Below are 17,502 nucleotides of genomic sequence, written 5' to 3' on the forward strand. Positions count from 1 at the left end.
TAGACAGCAGTCGATTTTTCTTGTTCCTTTCCTGGGGAGAAATGTGGGAAGGTTTCATGAAAGGGTAGCGTTCGGTTTCCACATGTTCACGTCTGGTGTGGTGTCTGTGGGCAGAAGCTGCGTGGCAGGTAGGAGCTGGGCAGAGGGCCTGCAGCAGCTTGATTCGTTTCTGTGCCTTTTTGTTTAACTTCAGAACATGGTGGGCGAGTGCTTGCTCTTAATGCTGTTCCTACTCTCCTGCTTTTCCTCTCATGCTTTTTCCTAAGCTTATGCTGGTTAAGTGTTGACAGTAAGCATTTGTTCAGCTTACCGCTTCCCTTTGTATTAAAGGGTAACTGTGAAACCTTCCCATAGTGAAAGCAATGAAAGATTTCTGAGTTTACTTCTTGGCTGTTGGAACCTCATGTATTTGGAGAAAGTGATGGAGGTTTTGTGGGATCTTCAGCATTCTCGTAGTCTGTTATAGAATTATTACTATGTCAGGTCTTCAATCAGTTTCTTAATACATGAAGCAAGTGCTTTGATCTCCCAACTGAGCAGAAGGGACTTGAGAATAATGCTTTTCAAACAAATACTCTTATTTTGGTTGGTTATCTTAATCCTGGAAGGGACAGCCTTGCTCCTGCATGTCCAAGTGTACTTCTGTCTTTTGCTGTGCTTGGAGAACTGCTGGTTACTATGCAGGAATGCATTCCTCTTGGTGAGGAAGGTCTCCTATCTTTTGCAGCTTAGACTCCTCTGCTGGTTGTAGCACTGGCTGATCTGAGAAGTGGGAGAATTGTAGGTACATTCTGGGACCGTAAGTTAGACATAAGAGATGAGTCAGCAAATACAGTCTTTTTAGAGGAAAACATGCGATGTTTGCATTGCACATAGACATAAACTCTGTGTTGTGAATGAGTGTCCTGTGCAGGTAACTCTATATGGCTGTGACAGTCAACTTGGTGTCCAGAGTTTTGCAAGTGATACAGCTAGAGTTCTTAATCTTTTCTTTTAAGCATAATGGGTGCTGGCTTGAAAATGCTTTTGAGTAGCAGTTTTCACTCCCTCAGAGCACAGTCGTACAGAAATGTTGATTTAGGCTGTGGTGCCACCGAGGCAGAGGATGGGATTTTCCTCAATTGGTTTTGCCACTAGCAGAATATTGCTGCTTGGCTAGTTTGTCATCTTCAGGAGACCATGAGATGCTGCACCAACAATTTGTGGCCGCATTCAGCGAGATGTCGACAAGAACTCTGTGGGATGAGGGAGAGAGTTAATGGGGGCCAGAGAGATACAGGCATGCCTTTTAATGTTTTAATCACAAACTGATTGTCATTTGTAGGAAATGATAAATGATAAAATCAGCTATGACTGAATAGTCCCAGATGTAAACGTAAAACTGAAGTTTTGGAAGCTGTTTGGAAGGCATCTGTAGAAGATCACTAAATGAAGAGGCTGATGGGTTTTGGCTGATTTTTTTATTTAACAAAAAACTTCCTCGAAAAATTTGGAAGAAATTTTGAACAGGTGATATGTGAGGATTTGAGCACTTGAGAGAAAGAGATGTGCTATATCCAGCTCTCACCTGTTTCCTAAAATCGAGGCTTATAAAGTCCTGTAGTTTAATTGTAAACTTTATGTGTTTTTTTTCCTCCTCACCGTAGCCCACTCAGTCTAATTGGGAACATTTTACAATGGTAATGAACTTGGCAAGAGAAGAGCCCTTTGCCTGGTGCCAGAGTAAAGCAAATAAACAAATAAGGAAAACAAAAGAAGATCCCTCCCTGTCCCCTCTGCGGGCTGCAGGAGCGGCTGGCACCGCTGGCCATGCTGGCGGAAGGGTGGGATGGCCGCCGTGCATTCCACACAGATGGCCTGGACCCTGGCCACCCGAGCAGAGCAGAAAATACCATGCTTTCAGCCATGCCACTTGTGATTTAATTGGAACCGAAGCTAACTTTAAAAAGTAGTGCATCATCAATTAAAACTGTTTTTCTGTGTTTCCAGGAATTACACAACCATTTTGGTCTCCCCTTGTTTGCTCAGGAGAAGCTGAATTCTTCCATCAGACAAATATTAGTGGGATCTTCATCTTAAGGATAACATCTTTCCTTTGTGGGGCACCTTGCTACTAAGAAAGTCCCAGTATACCCATCTGAAGAGAGCACAGGTGTCACCCGAAGAGAGTAATTCTTCTGTAGTCACCTTTTCTGATTCTTAGCAAAATACTGGCCTTCTGCTTTCAAAAGTGATAAAATCATTCTTCCCATGTAGCAAATACCAGTGCTGTTGCTCAGGAGCATTTGGGGCAGCTGATTGTACTTCCAGACTGATTTTTATATATATATATATAGTTGTGATGATCAGTGCTAACTCCTGACAAAAAAAAGAGTGACTACACTCTTGAGAACATGCACTCACAAACTGTGAACTGACGTCTTAGTATTTTATGTATAAAGATTGACTGCAGAAGAAATGTGGTGGTTCTTGTAAGACAGGCACTCATCTGAGCTTATCTTGCATTTTGCCATCTGTAGCACTGATGACAGTAGCAGCTTCTTGCCATTAATCACATCTGCAGGTAGCATGGGAGGGAGGAGTGGTGCCTTTTCCTGTAGCTTACGTATTGTGTGGTCAGCCACCATTAAGGAAGCAAAATGCCATAACCTTAATTAAAGGATACAATAATGATGCTTTGTAGTTACTTAGCAGGCAAAATCTGACACCATTAAGGAAGTAGAACACTCTGTCCTTAATTGAAGGATATAACGATGTTTTGTAGCCGTTTAGTAGGCAAAATCTGTGATTAGTGTCACATATTGTTTTAGAATCTGGAGGAGTAGCTAATGTTTGTGGGATGAAATAATTTTAGGAAGAACATGGAAAACTTATTCCACCTAATTCTATAGGGCAGTCTTTACACTGAAATGCCGCTCGTAGTTCAGTGCTTCCTGGTGTTTGGTAAGAAGCCTCCTCACCACTGCTGGAAGTATAAAAAGCTGGGCTATGGCTTCCACTAAGTGTTTAATGACGGGCAGAACGGTGCTGTTTAGAAAACTAAATTCTAGTAGTCAGTTTCCAGCAAAATATTCCAAGAATGCTATGCAAATCCATGTATTAGAATAACAAAGCACAATCAGATTGTCTTGCTGGAGGCTGATGGCAGTTTAAGGCCAACCAACGCTACAGCCTCTGCTGGTGTGCGGTACCTACCACCTGCGTGTCCCCAGTGCCAGAGTGCGGAGGGAGAGATAAGACTCGCCAATATTCTTTGGCTTGCAAGACTGCACTGTGGCCTGACATACTGCTTCTAGGGGACTGTGCAGCTGTGGAAGAACGTAACTGTAAGCTGGAGGTATTTCCTTGTGATGAAAACAGCCAGCAACCTTGGATGAGTGTCTTTTGTTGCCCTACCAGAGTTTAATCCAAGTTTGAGTATCACAGCATGGACCTGTCTGAAAACCTTGTGTTACACTGGGGCATCTTTAGGTGCAGGTGAGTGCATGGTAGTTACCACTGCATTATTTTCACTGAAAATTAAAACAAAAAACCCAGCCCCAAAAGCAGCAGTATTTTATAAGATTTGGTGTGTTGCTTTTTCAATATCTGCACTTCAACCTACAGCTCTTAAATTCTTACTGGTAGCATTTTACAAACCTTCACAAGACTAACTGTTGTACAGATCAGTTTGCTTTTACATAAAGGTAATTTAATCGTACAAGTTTCATGCTAACGTTGGGTATGACTGTGCTAGGTCTATAATTTACTATGAAGTGTTTTTTCCTCAGTTTAACATTGCTCTCAGGTACAAACAAGAGGACAAATTACTTGTAGTGCCAGATAAATGTGTACTTGGATGTCTGATGAAAATCTGTCTTTTTCATTTTTTTCTTCTGTGTGTATTTCATAATGTCTGTTGTTCTAAAATGTCCAAAGGCAATTACCAAAACCGAATCAATGCTGGATAATTATGAGGGAAATGTACTGCCTGGAGCCTTTTATTCTAATATCACCTTCCTGCTAATTACCATTAGAGGAAAGAGATTACATTAGTCACTTGGAAAGGGTAGCAATCCCTGTTTTAACAAGCCATGTAGCTTTTTTCCACTGTTCTCAGCATCCCTTTGCCTGCTCGGTCAGGCTCAAGAGGGAAACCTGAAAGTACATTGTGCCTTGTGTTGTGAATTGCTCTTTCTTCATTAGCCAGTTCTTCACCAGGGTTTATAATTATGGTGCTGTGAATTCTGTTAACTAATGATTTTTGGGTACTGTTGAGTTCAGCTATTTTTTTGATGATGAATTAGTTTTTCTTGCCTGAGTTGCTTGGAGGAGCATCTGTGCACCTAGGCTACCAAGGCCCTTCAGGAGGAGGTAGTGTCAGAGCTCTCTGCTTTGGGAGAGGTGGTGGCTGTGTGCCTGGTGGCTTCAGACCAGGGTGGTACCCCCTGTGCAGATGGAGCTGGTGCCACCAGTGTGAGCTTCATCCAGCAGGGCACAGAAGACCAGCGGTAGTGGGGCTGGCTGATTACTTCAAGGGTATCCTCAAGGACCAGAAATTTTTGAGCTTTTTATGTGACAGTTTAGCAAGTGTTAGCTGGCAATTTTTCAGCACAGGCAGAACTGAACTTTGCTTTTAAGGGTAAAAGAAATAGAGAAACATACTATCCCTAAACACAAATGTAACAACATGCAGTGCAGCAGTTACTAGAAGAGAAGAGCATGTCGGTTGAGGATGTATGATACTCCATTCAGGGAAGGGCTGGGAGGTGTTCGGGCACGAGTGTCCACATGTATTTGGGAGAACATGTGTTCCAAAATATGCGGTAGTTTTCAATAATGCCTTGCATAATAAAGTTTACCAGTTCATTTTCTTGATAAACTAATAGTCTGAGTTCTTGAAATAACTTGTCCATGTGAATAAATGAAAGAGGAAGTATTTCACAACAGTATTTCAGATCAGGGTTTTGTTATAAAAAATGTGTAAAGTAAGAAGTAACAAATCTGAAAAGTTTGGGTTTGGCTTTGGCTTTTTTAGTTCTTAAATGCAAGTTCCCTCTTTCAACCCTGTTCTTAAATAACTGAAAATAGGAAAAAAAGAAAAAAGAGAAATAGTTCATATTCGAAACATAGTCTCCAAAATGTTTTCCAAAGCTGCTAGATAATCAGATAAAAAAAGTGAGGAGGTGAGACATGGAGTAATACTGCTAAAAGAGAAGGGTGGCTTTTTTTCCACGGCCTGCAATGTCTGTTCCTTCAGTCCTCCCTCCCCAGTAACCGTTCGGTTGCCTTTAGTATTGTACAATGGGGAAAGCGGTCGGTGCCAGCTCATGCTCTGACCGCTCAGGTAGCGGCTGAGCTGCACAGTAGAAAACTTAGGCAGGATTGCAGCAGTCTGTGGTGTATCTGTTGTTGGGGAAACATTGCATAAGAAAAAGTAATCAAGTAATTTTGTAGAATAGTGGAGAGTACTTAATGACTTTTTTCAGCCTAACTGAAAAAAAACTAACAGATGCCGGTGTTCCTGGAAGTTGCTGAATTCATGGTCGTGGTGCCTGAATCAGGTATGAACCTGGTATCACATAGGTGGCAGAAAATGCAAATCTGCATTTGGTTATGTTCAAGATGTACCATAGACCTGTTACAGAGAGTGAGGGTTGAGATCTAGAAACTTCTCACATTGAGTCCTTGAAGAATATTTGATGAGGATGATAAAATACTTCTAAGCTTGCTCTTTGCAAGTAAGTTTCCTTACGTTTCCAGAGGGAGGGAGGAACAGATTTCTGCTGTCCCTATTGTTATTAGTATTTGTTAAGAAAATTTACTAGGAAATGGTGAACATGGAATAAGATACTCTTTTTAGAAGTGGAGCTGCTCTTGTGAATAACTGGCTTTCCAATTTCTTGCAGTGGCTACAGAGTGCTAGTTTAGGACTGAGATCTGCATTTTTGTTTTGAATTTGGCCATTAGCATACTAGGTGACTTCAGACATGTCTCTCCAGTTCCTTTTTGTTTTTCCCTTCCCATCTTTAAAATGGTGAACTCCCTGTTATGTCATTGAGATCTGCTGATAAAATTGATTTTAAGACTGATAGTTATATCCTTGAGATATTTAATCTGCACCTTATTAAAGCTGGTAAGAGAGCTGCAACATTGGTAGGTGTGATAAAAATCTAGATAGGCAGAGGGACAAATGAGTTCCCCTACCACCCCCAACTTTTATATTGATGCAGACTGTGGTAGCAGAAAATGCAGCACACCTTTAATGTTAGGAAAGTGATGCCACCAGTAACTCCAAACTGGGGTTGAATTTCATTTTATTTCATTTTATTTTCAGTGAAACTGAAGTTTCAGTTTCAGTTTATTTTCAATGGGTCGGTATGGATGTAGTTATCAATATGAGCTTTGCTCTCGCCTGTTGATTTTGGAAAAACTTTGTGGTTGTTGGTTCGACAGTGATTGCTAGCACAACGCCTTGGCGATGGCTGATAACCTGCGTTTCTCATTGCAGCAGTACTGTTGTAGGCCCGAAGAAGGAGCAGTGGTCAGAAGAATAGTTTTCAGCTGCTAGAAAGAATCTCGCAAAATAACGTACAAAATATGTTTTAAAGTGGCTGTTCTGTTACATTTAGTACTCTTCAGTGTAACAGGGAAATTTTTGCTCGGGTAGTAGCCTGATTTGCAGCAGCAGTGTTGTATGCAGTAATGAAGAATCTAGGGACTCCTGGGTTGCAGATAAATGGAGAAATTAACAGCAAACCATCTGAAGAACAAGCTGAAATTAATGTCCTGTACAGATGTAATTATCTGGGTTTCTGGAAAGTTATACTTTATAAATGGAATCTTTTCCCTGAAATAGCAAAAATCTGACTTTTCCGAAGCCACGCTGTCAAAAATGCTTGTGTTTTGATTAACTGGGTAATGAGAAATAACCGTACTGTTGTAGTCCATGAAATGACTGATAGTGAGGATGAGGTTTTGAAACAGAGCAATTTCAATTCAGCTTGGCTTGTTTATACATTTTAAAAAAGTAAGCAAGGGTTGGCAATAGAGGTACCATTGTATTGTGTTTCTAAGTTATCTGTGAGACGCTACCAGGAATTTAAGATACATCTGGCATCACAATAAGCTGAATGAGTTCTGGCAGCATTTACAGTTGAAAGCTCTAAACAGTGTTTTGTGTACTTCACTTTTCAGGGTAGATAAATCTCTTCCTTGCACCATGTTTTCAAGGGAGCCTCTGAAAGATGCAGTGATGCAGCAGGTTTGTCAGAGGCATACTTTACCATCCTGGATGGGTCTTTTTTTGCCTAGAATATCTCCAGGCCTGAGTTGGATGGAAGGAAATATGACACTCTTGGGTCCTGTGGCTTCAGCTTAAATTTCCATCTATGTTGTTGCTTAGGCTTTGAGTTTCTTATTGTTGCTTTACTGGTAACATGATAACTATGAACACATTTTTCACTAATAATTTTTCCACAGTGGTCTGGGACATGCTTGTCTGACAAGAGGAGTATAACAGAAAACACCCTATTTAAAATTACTCTTAAGTCACTTGTGTTTTATTATCTTAGGAAAACTGTACCCTGATTTGCATTAAAAACCCTTCCATCTTCACCATCAGCTTTTAAATCTGTAATGGATTTGCCTGTTGTGTAACATGTGTTTTAAATGTATATGACTGAGGGTTTTCAAGGGCAATTTCCCTCTTCTGTGAACTACTGCATCTTCATAAACATTTTCTGCCATCCCTGAGAAGGTAATTCTTTGAAAGATTCCAGTATCTGAAGAAGTAGTTTCCTTCAGAAAGGGAAGTAATGTTGGGCTGAGAGCTTTCTTTAAGAGGAAGGCCACCACTAATGCTAAGGATCTGAAATATTTCTTCATCTCTTCCTGACCTATAGATGAATTGCGCTTCAAGTTTTTAATTTAAAGTCATCTTTCTGCTTGTCAAGCATGCATATGACCTGATGTATGAGATGCATCTGATTAGACAGGGAGACGTCTGTGAGAGAACGGAGACCTTTATGAAGGGGAGACTCTTCTCTCACCCTTTGCTTTGTGGCTGCCCTGTCTTTAAGCTGCTGCCCTAAACTGACAGCTATGCGGAGCTGTATAGCTTCTTAAGCTTAGCAAGTTATAAATGGTATTCCTTATAACGACCTTGGAGGTGAATATTGCGTTTTCCCAGCATACGTAGGGAAGATGGAGAGTGTCGTGCTTTAGTCTCTGTGACATGTTTCCAAAGGAACGTTGTGCAGCCTCAATCAAAGCAAGAAGATAACATGTTTACATGAAGGATGCCGTTGCTTCTATCGCAGATGTCATTCTGGAAGTGTAGTGAGAATGAGAGGAAGTGGAGGACTTCCTGCATTAGTTTTTGTGGCTATGCAAAGAGGCTCTCTAAATTGCAGCTGTGTTGCACAACTGATAAGTTATGTTAGACTTGGATAAGTCTCTTGAGATGTGAACTAATATACCTCTTTGTGCTGCATGCATCCTGGATAATTTGTTATTAACCTGGAAGTCCGAACAGCAGTAATAATGACTGTGTATGCTACTTATCTCTACATTTTACCTTAAGTCTAATACTTTCCCACAAAATGTGTTGATGCTAGACTATGTCCTTAAAATAGCATTTACCCTTTGGGAAAAGCTTCCACAGTAAACGAAGTACTTGGCACATGAGTAAAAGGTCTGCATAAGGTGGGAGAAAGAAAGAGGTAATGGGGGGTCTTTAACAGAGTGGTGTTATATCCCCCTTACAGGTCTTTAGGCAAGAAAAGGAGAGATACTAAATGGGAAAGGATTAATTTTCGGAAAAGCTCAGCATATATGTGGTGTGCTAGAGGGAAGACTGTTACTTAAATTCCTTTCTGAAGTGTCCAGACTACTTTTATCTGATTTCTAGATTTTGGCTTGCAGGTACTGCTGTGCTGGATGAGACTAGTTGATTAATAATTGTATTTGACTCCTGCACTACGGGTTTATAAACAATTGATGAAATGTTACTAAATGTATTTTATTGTCTTTTTGGTGATGACTACTAAAGGCTTAATAATGTTTATCTGATTAATATATAAGTTTACAGTATTTTTACAGTATCTTTACAGTGGCTTTAGTGAGTATGTTTTCTATTTACTCAACTTCCAGTGTTAGTTTCTTTTTCAGCTTCTAACTTTGCCTGTCTGACCTTTTTTATTAGGGTCTGGGACCTTGGTGAACTTTACAGTAGGGGATGGGTGATTCTGAGGCCAGCTTGTGAGACATTAGGTTAAGGTGTTAAGGAGAGGTGAAAACTCTTTTCTATCTTAGACCTCTGTGCTTTTGTACCCTGTACATCAGCAGGGAAAGTGCTTTGGAAAATACAGGTTTGGGAAAGTGCTTTTTTAATACCTGTGGATAAGAAGTGTTACCGTGGTGGTCAACTGGATAGCGAGAGAGCTTTTCAGGAACAGTAAAGCATACTGGATTTAATTAGCTCAGCCTTGCTGTCTTGACATGGATTTTTCAAATTATTTTTAATTTTTTTAGTGGTCATAATGATCACTCAATTTACAGAATCAAATATACTGTAGTAATGTTAGGAGGGGGAAAATCATAGGTGAAAATGACTTGTTGCTTCTGGGTAATTTTTTATTGGAGAAAATACCTTCTGGAAATCAGCTTGATTTTCCTGCCATTGTGCTCTACTGCAGGTGTGGATATCCTGTATTAAAACGGGCAAATGAGAGCAGTACTGGTTCCCAGCAACCCAAAGGGTGTGTGTTTGCCTCTGATAACTGCAGCATGTTTAACATCACATGTTCAAAGGTAATTGAGGACTCCTCTGCTTTCAATGCAGAACGAGATGGATTATGTCATCTCTGTTAAAGATATAATGCTGACATCACCAATTAGCTAGACACACAAGATCTTCTGATGAGATACTGATCTTGTGTTTTAAGTTACTGTAAAAAAACCCCAGAAAACTCTTTCAAAGCAGAGACCAAAGACAGGGATGGCAGTCACACTGTAAAAGCTGGTCCATTATGCAACACTAGGATGAAAAGCAGCAGGGAGAAGCTGAACTTCCAGAGTCCAGTTGCTTTCCTGTGTGCAGTGCTGTTGACAATGTAGGAAATAATTAATATAAATGTGCATTACGAATGCTTAAATTTAAGTGCATAAAAAGGTTGGATGCTTTAAGTTTTTCATATTCATTACAGGCCACGCATATTTACCCTTTTTTGATGTGTGTTGATGTCTTTCTCAACAGTTTTACCCAGAGAAACACAATACAGATTTCCTTTTCGTTAAGAGGCTCGTTCAGGAGTTGACCCTTCCCCACAGGCTGGATCAGGTGGGAAAACTAAGCTGGCTATCAGTTCTTCTCTGGCTGGCTTTAAGGTTTTAGTTATGTTGTCTGTGTAGGTGTGAGAGTTCAAAACGTGGACTAGTGTGCCTGTTCAACTGCATGTTACAGTTCTTCTCTAGTATTGGGTGAGGACAGTGTTTCAGAACATGTCTGTCTTCTCAGGCTTTGTATAAAAAAATATCTCAAAGGTCAGATAGAGTGAGCGGGCTAATTAAGGATAAAAACGTTTTCTTTCCGTGTAGTCATGTATCAGTGGTAAATTCAGAAATACTTTCTTACATTACTCCTGTTATAATTTATGTTTATTTCATCAACGTTACTTTCTAAGGCAGGACTGAAACTACCATTTAGTATCTTCCCTAGATAGTTTTCTTTAGGAAGCTTGTTCTGATTGGCTTTTTGAAATTGTAGTGGTGAAATTTTGTCACAGTATTGGAAACGAGGGCTTGGTTTTTTAAACTGCTTAACCTCCTTTGCTGGAATGGTGTTTGGTTCATGTCTTCCTCCTCTCTCTTTTTTTTTTTTTTTTTTTTAATATATATATATATATAGTTGAGAGCTGCAGACACCATAACCGTGTCTGCACTTTGCATGAAATCTCAGGCAAGGAGTATCAGTCAGGTACTGGCAACAGAATTATTTGATGTCTTTGGTTACTAAATAGATGAAAGCCGTGTAGCACATCGAAGGGCTCATCAGTGGGGCTTATCTAATCTATCATTGTGGTCCACACTTCTAACCTGACTTCCTTTTAGACATACAGAAGAAGCCTACACGGATTAAAGGTCATGGTATGTGTATTGCTGTCAGACTACATCGTTATGGCAAATTGATGCATTTTGTTCCATGCCCTCAGTCTCTGTGGGCTGTAATTTCTGTGAAAGGTGGAGATGAATAAACTTGTTCAGCCTTATTATTGAAACGTGGAACAGACATGGTCGTTCGGAGCTTTCTGCCCACTTCTCATACTCTGAATTATTTCCCTGGAATACCCTTCTTGTAATCATACCATTTGCATGTAGTTCTCTGTGTAGCCTGGCCGTCTGAGTCCAGTTTTTATGGATTTTTTTTTTTACAATTTTGTTTTACAAAAAACACAAAATATTGCTGCTTTAACTGCTCATGATGGAAGGAATGTGCTGAAAAGTGGACTTAGAATATGCTTCTGTTGACAGACAGGTCTCTTCTGTGGTTCCTTGGAGAGATCTTTGGAACTTAATGAATTTTTATTCTGTAGGATGGTAAATCTAATTGAAGTTGTGGATTTAAAAAAATTATATGTCAGTTCCTGCTAACCCTTTCACGCGACGGATGCTTTTCTTATGCTTGCAGACGAAGTGGTTCAGCAGGCCTAATATCTCCCCGCCAGAGAAGCTAAGCACCCGACAGCTGAAGTAAAGGAATGATAAAGCATGGTGAGACTGCCAAGCAGGAAGATACTGCTGTAGTGACAAAGCATGTGGCAGCACTCAGGGCTTTCAGAGGATAATCTAGCTGCAATGCTTTTGATTTCTAAGGGAGAAATTGCTAGAAACATGATGCAGTTTTATCTCGACAGTGCTGACTTGGACTGGGCTACGTGTGGTGTTGCTTCTACTGTTGCAGGAACAATTTGGCGGCATCTGCTTTTTTTGAAGTGTTATATATAGCCACAAAAAAATTACAAAAAGGTCCTTCTTTTCTCAGCTTTACTGTGTGCTTTCAGTTCGGTGGTAACGAGGGGTACCTTCCCATGAGGGCAGTGTGGCCTGTCTGTTCTTGAATGCAGTGATTAGAGCTGCAAGTAAATGAATCCAGACCACCGCATCTGATAGCTGTACACAAGCATCACTGAAGCAACACAGGGGCAAAAGGAGACTATTCAGTAAAAACAGATAGGTTGAGATGAGTAGCCTTTTTGGTAGGTTCATATGGGGGTCAGAGTGAGAACAGTGGCTTTGAAACTTCTGTGTATTAGATGTCATTTTTGGACCGAAGCTTTGATTTTATGAGGAGGAATTATCAAAGCTCAGTCTAAAGAAGGGATTTTCGCGTGCCAATGATGACAGATACTTTTGCTTTGCCATGCTACTTATTTAAAGTCTTCACTTTGTCATTGTTAATACACAAATGGGCTTTTGGCGTGCTGTCCATACATAGCTTTTTTGTTATTGGCAATTTTGGTCCTGCTCCATGACGATAAAAATTAAGATACACTTCTGCGTTTTGGAATAAAGTCTGAGTGAGTTATGTAGTTGGGGTTTTTTCTTTTTTTTTCTTTTCTTTTTTTAAATAAAGACTTGATAGTTTCATCTTAAAGACCGACCACAGTGTTTCCACTGTGAAGGTAAATTGGTTCAGGTTGTATACTGGGGTATATTTAATTTCTTCTGTGGTTTTAAAAATCTATTAACAAATTTAATGTTGTTTTCTATTGTATCTAGACTCTTTTTCAGGTAATAGCCACCAAGAGTGAACATTATAGAGGACTTGAAAGAAGCTGCGAACATTTTTTCTTGCAGTAAAACGCTGCCCCCCCCTTTTTTTTTTTGTATTTAAAGGGGCAACCAGGATCTGCTTTGAAGGTGGGGTGCGTTCAGTTTTTCTCTTTAAAAGAGAAAGTCTATCCTCCCTGCAGCAGCGTCGCGGGAAATGATAGGTTATTCAGAGCTGGAGCTGGTACAGCCTAGAGAACAGGAAGAATGAAATATTTAGTGTTATTTAAAACAAGCGCTTTTAAGATACAGTTTCACATGCGCTCTTCAGAATTTGAAGGGTGCCGTGCAGCAGCAGATCAGCCCCTCTCCTCCTTGCCAGTTGAGTAATAGCTCTTTATTTTTTCCTGATACAACCGTTGCTGCAGTGTGACCCCTGCGCAGGGCCCTGGGTTGCTGTGTGGGGTGTGGGTCTTTGGAGAAGGGGATCCGAGGGGCAGCCCCACAGGGCAGGCGGGCAGTGGGCTCTCTCTGCGCTCCTCTGGAGCCTGGCGCGCTGCTGGGAGGTTGGGATGCTTTGGATGAGTTGGAGGGGATAGAGTCAGCCTCCAGCTATGGAAACTTGCTGAAGTGCATGCAGTGTCCTCCCAGCAGCTTTGAAAATCGCCTGGTGGCTGCTGCCAGCTGGGGATTGGGGGCGAGATGTGGGCTTTCCTGGTCCTGAGCATCAGGACGCCGGCGTGCTCTGAAGTGGCGTACTCCCCTTGACTCCAAGGGGTGTGCTTACATCTGTTCTTACAGGTTCAGGTGCCCTGTGTTCTACCACTTTAAACTTCGGTGCTCCTTAGTGTTCCAAGCTGATGTGTTGTATTTATCTTGCGCTTTCAGATTTTGCACAGTATTTCAGTCCTTAAGTTATCCAGAGTTTCAGATTGTTACAAATAGCTAAATCTCAAAGTGGGACAACAGTTGAAAATAGAAACATTGCAAGGTTTGTATCTGAGAAAGTAGCGTGATTACTGTTAGTAATCAGTTACTGATTATGGTATATTTTATTAATTCAGTGTATTGAGTATATATATGAATATATGTTCTTTAGGTGTCTTGGTTTTACTACACAAGGTGACACTGTTGTATGACGTGTACTGCAGATGACAAAGGATAATTTAAAATTCATTTTTCTGAGGTTATTTTTGAACAGCTCACTTCCTGGTTTTTTTTTTTTTTCCTTCTCTGTTTATCTGCTCTTTCGTTGCTAAAAACATGATGTGTCTTTAGTGCTGTAGTGCAGTAACTGGTTTCTGGAGTCTAGATGCGCTGGCACGGTATTACAGTATGTAAACATAGAAACCTATCTGATGCTTTTGTAGCCCTCATGGGAAAGAAGCAGCAGAAAAAAAACCCTGATAAAGCAGAACCCTGAATATTGTGAAGGCTGACAGAGGAGAAGGAAGACCAAGGAAAACCGAGGTACATAAATGATGTGGGGACTGTGTGTGAGCTTGTAAGTAAGAGTGGTGTGCAAGTTGCTCGTTGGACTGTGCAGGCTCCTCTTTCAGCAGAGGGCAGTGCGGGTCCAGGCTGCGGTCACAGGCAGCGTGGGGCTGTGCTGAGTTGGCCCCAGCACCAGCTTTTAGGAATGGCAGAATGCGGACATTCAGCTGGGCTTGTAAGAGATGGCTGGGGGAGGGCTGTGAATAGCTTTCAGAATCCCCGTGTAAAACGAGGGGCAATCTAGTATCGCAGGACAGAGTTCCGTTAGCCGTTTGTGGCAGGGTCGCTGTATTCTTCAGTTGTCTGCTCTTTGGCCAGATAAATCTGTCGGTGATTCCATGTGTTCGTGCTCACAAAACAGAGTAAGTCCAGCCCACAGGAGCCAGCAAATGTGGTGAAAGCAAGACCTGCTCTGGACTGCCGCGCATGCTGTCTGCCGATGCAATGCAGGATGACTATTCTATTGCGACAAAATAAAACCAGCTTTTTGTTTTATTGGTAATCCCCCACGGCTTGTTTTTCTACTGGGGTAGAATGCATCTAACGGTGTGACTGATGGCAACGTGGAAGTGTCAAACATTATATTAATTGTAAAAGCTCCATTTGAAGCCCTTTTCCCCCTGATGCCTGTTTGTATGTTTTAGGCAGCTTCCACAAGGTGGGGCTTTAAGGCTCTGCAGTTGGGAATTTTTCCCTCTTGACTAATAAGCAGAAAGATGAATGGAGTTTATGAAATCTCTTAAAACAGGTATAAAACGACCATTTCAATGCTTTTCAAGAAAGTGGGTAGGTTTTAGAAAAAACAGACTCGGATATTTTGGCTTCTTTAATATAACTGAGTCACTGGAATTGATGTTATAAAAGACGAAAGGAAAGATTGGAAAAAACAGTTCTCATTACTTATTTATTCGTTTGGAATTGCTATTTCTTTGCTTCCAAACTGATTTGAAGGGTAGGCAGAACTAGGTAGAGAAAAGCATTATCAAAATGATTGCTAAATCTCCGTTTATTGGGAGGATCTGTTTTGTTGGGTTTTTTTTAAAGCAGTCCTACCCAAAAAGAAGAGGAGGAAACTTTAGATAACAGCTATTCTGATAGATAAAAGAAAGGCAGAAAGCATATTCCTTTCTTTCGTGCAGCTGTCTATTCAAGAGCGAGCTATGTATGTGTACCCTTTCTCTAGAAGAGAACCCTTTTCTGTTTTTCACTCTGCCTGCTAGAAGTTGCATCTCGCTGAATTCTGGAAAAGTGCTACTAGTATTTCAGGCTGCGTTTCAGTAATCAGTTTTCTTGGGCTTCCCACGTTTCTTTGAGTATCTGAGCTGTGTTTTACTCTATTGCCATCTTGTTGGAAATCCCCTGCTGTTAATTTTGTTGGAATGGAATTCATCATCTGCTCGCTGTGCTGCTGCTGGTAAGACAATTTTATACATTAACTAGCACAGAGGTGTGTGGCCATCAGCTGGTACTGTGGTGACCAAAAGAGGGGGAAGGAGGACTGGATGGGGGGTAGCAGCAGGGAGGGAGAAACCAAAATCTTGAGTGTCTTTCCTGTTTAGCTTGTCTACTTCAAGCCAACCTTTTCTAATGATAATACACATTAGTAACTTAAGTTTGCCACATCTTTGTGTGAAACAAAACTTAAGGATAGAAGCAGTTTACTGAGCATTTGTCACAAGTACTTTCCCTCTCGCCTTTCTTCATTAAATTCCTATGTTACTCTCAATTTGTCTAGACCAAGAGACTTCATTAGTACTTTCTGCAGGATCTATGTTGTCACTTCGTGCCTTGGCTTGAGTTGTAGTTGAAGGTTGGGAAACATTTTCTCAAAGTAAATTTGTGTTGTTTCTTTCATGCTTTGCAGGTAGTGTGCTAGTATGCAAGAAATAAGAAATCAGTTACGGTTTTTTGTGTTGTGGTTCAGGAGTCTCCCTAGGTCAACAAGCAGGACCCTTAAGCGCTTGGAAAAAACTGTGTATCAGAAATCCACTTTCTCCATTTCTAATGTTGCTACCCTCCTATCCAATGGTTGTTTCCAGTTTTAGGCACATAAAGTAACATTTCACAAATGCAATAAAAAGCAGGTGCTCTTTATGCCTAATTACAATGAGTTAAGAACCTCTCTGGACAGGCTGACTGCTACTGAGTTCTGGGCTTTCGGTAGTCTGGGAGCTGAGCCAGCCTGCTGGATCTGCAGCAGATCCAAGTTAGGAACTCTTCTTTAAACTTCAGTTTCCCTCAGATGCTATCACAGTCTTGACATGTTAAGAACTGTATAAAATGTATTTTTCATCTGGTTCAGTCTTCCCCCCCCTTTTCCCAAGTATTCTTGTCATGCAATATCTTGGAGTATCAATCAGTTTGTTACTAAGCTGAGCAGATGTATCTGTTGGTAGGGAAGATGTGGGAGACTGTTTGGACAGCTTTATGAAGAGCTCTTCCCTGTAATACAACATTAAACTAGATTTCTGAACCACAACCTCAGAATAGATACTTGACTTGCAAAAAAAAAATAATGAAGTAATATGAGCAGAGTGTTGGAGTGAGCTTGAAATCATGGGGGTTTGTTTTTGCCCAGATCTTGCAGGACATGCATGGTTGTGTGTGGGCAAGAATTCTTGCCCTTCCCTCCCGCTGCTTCTGCCAGTGTGGATGTCCAGTTTCCAAGGGCTCTTAAGTACTCCACCCCTTCTGTTTCCTAGCACTAGCAGAAAATACCTTTCTTTTATGAAAGCAGTATCAATTACTTAAAAATATTGTAGATGCATAGTCCTTAAGTTCTGTAACTGTGAGGTGTTCTATAGCAGTCGGTTCCAAACTCCAATGGCTGGCTGTGGAGTCGGATATTAATTACTTATTACCCACACAGCTTAACAGAAACAGTGGTTTTGACAGGGAGTTTTGGGGTCAGTGAAGATAATACAGGTAAGGATACTGAGGGCATATCTACTAGGGGTAAATATTTATTTTTTTATATTACACAGGCTAGTGCCCTGTTGACCAAAAGACCCTGAGCAGACAGTTCAGAAGCATTCCTCTGCTGGTAACAAAATACGGTTTTCTCGGAGCAAAGATTTTCTTAGCGCTTATTAGCTGAAAGATCACAGTTGCTTTATTTAAATGAACTTTGGTATGAAGATATCAAAATAGCAACCTAAACCAGATGCTTCCAGGGAATACACATGGAAAGGGTCTAAGTGCAGCCTAACCACCCTTAGAGAAAGGAATAGGCAGTTGGCAACTACTGAGCTGGATTCC

General features: G+C 40.9%; 1 protein-coding gene across 3 annotated transcripts in view; it reads left to right on the plus strand.

Annotated features, from left to right (window-relative positions):
• The window catches only part of MOB2 (MOB kinase activator 2), a 116,438-nt gene that overhangs the window by 21,454 nt on the left and 77,482 nt on the right, over window positions 1–17,502 (plus strand). The window contains exon 1 of one of the 3 annotated variants that reach the window (XM_055813815.1): window positions 15,609–15,658. The exons of the other annotated variants lie outside the window; for them this stretch is intronic. Within the exon in view, the coding sequence (XP_055669790.1) occupies window positions 15,624–15,658 (35 nt within the window). The 5' untranslated portion in view covers window positions 15,609–15,623. Of the gene's footprint in view, window positions 1–15,608; window positions 15,659–17,502 lie in introns of those variants that run through there. 3 annotated transcript variants of the gene reach the window in all.

Source organism: Falco peregrinus, chromosome 9, assembly GCF_023634155.1.
Source record: "Falco peregrinus isolate bFalPer1 chromosome 9, bFalPer1.pri, whole genome shotgun sequence".
Lineage (NCBI taxonomy): Eukaryota > Metazoa > Chordata > Aves > Falconiformes > Falconidae > Falco > Falco peregrinus.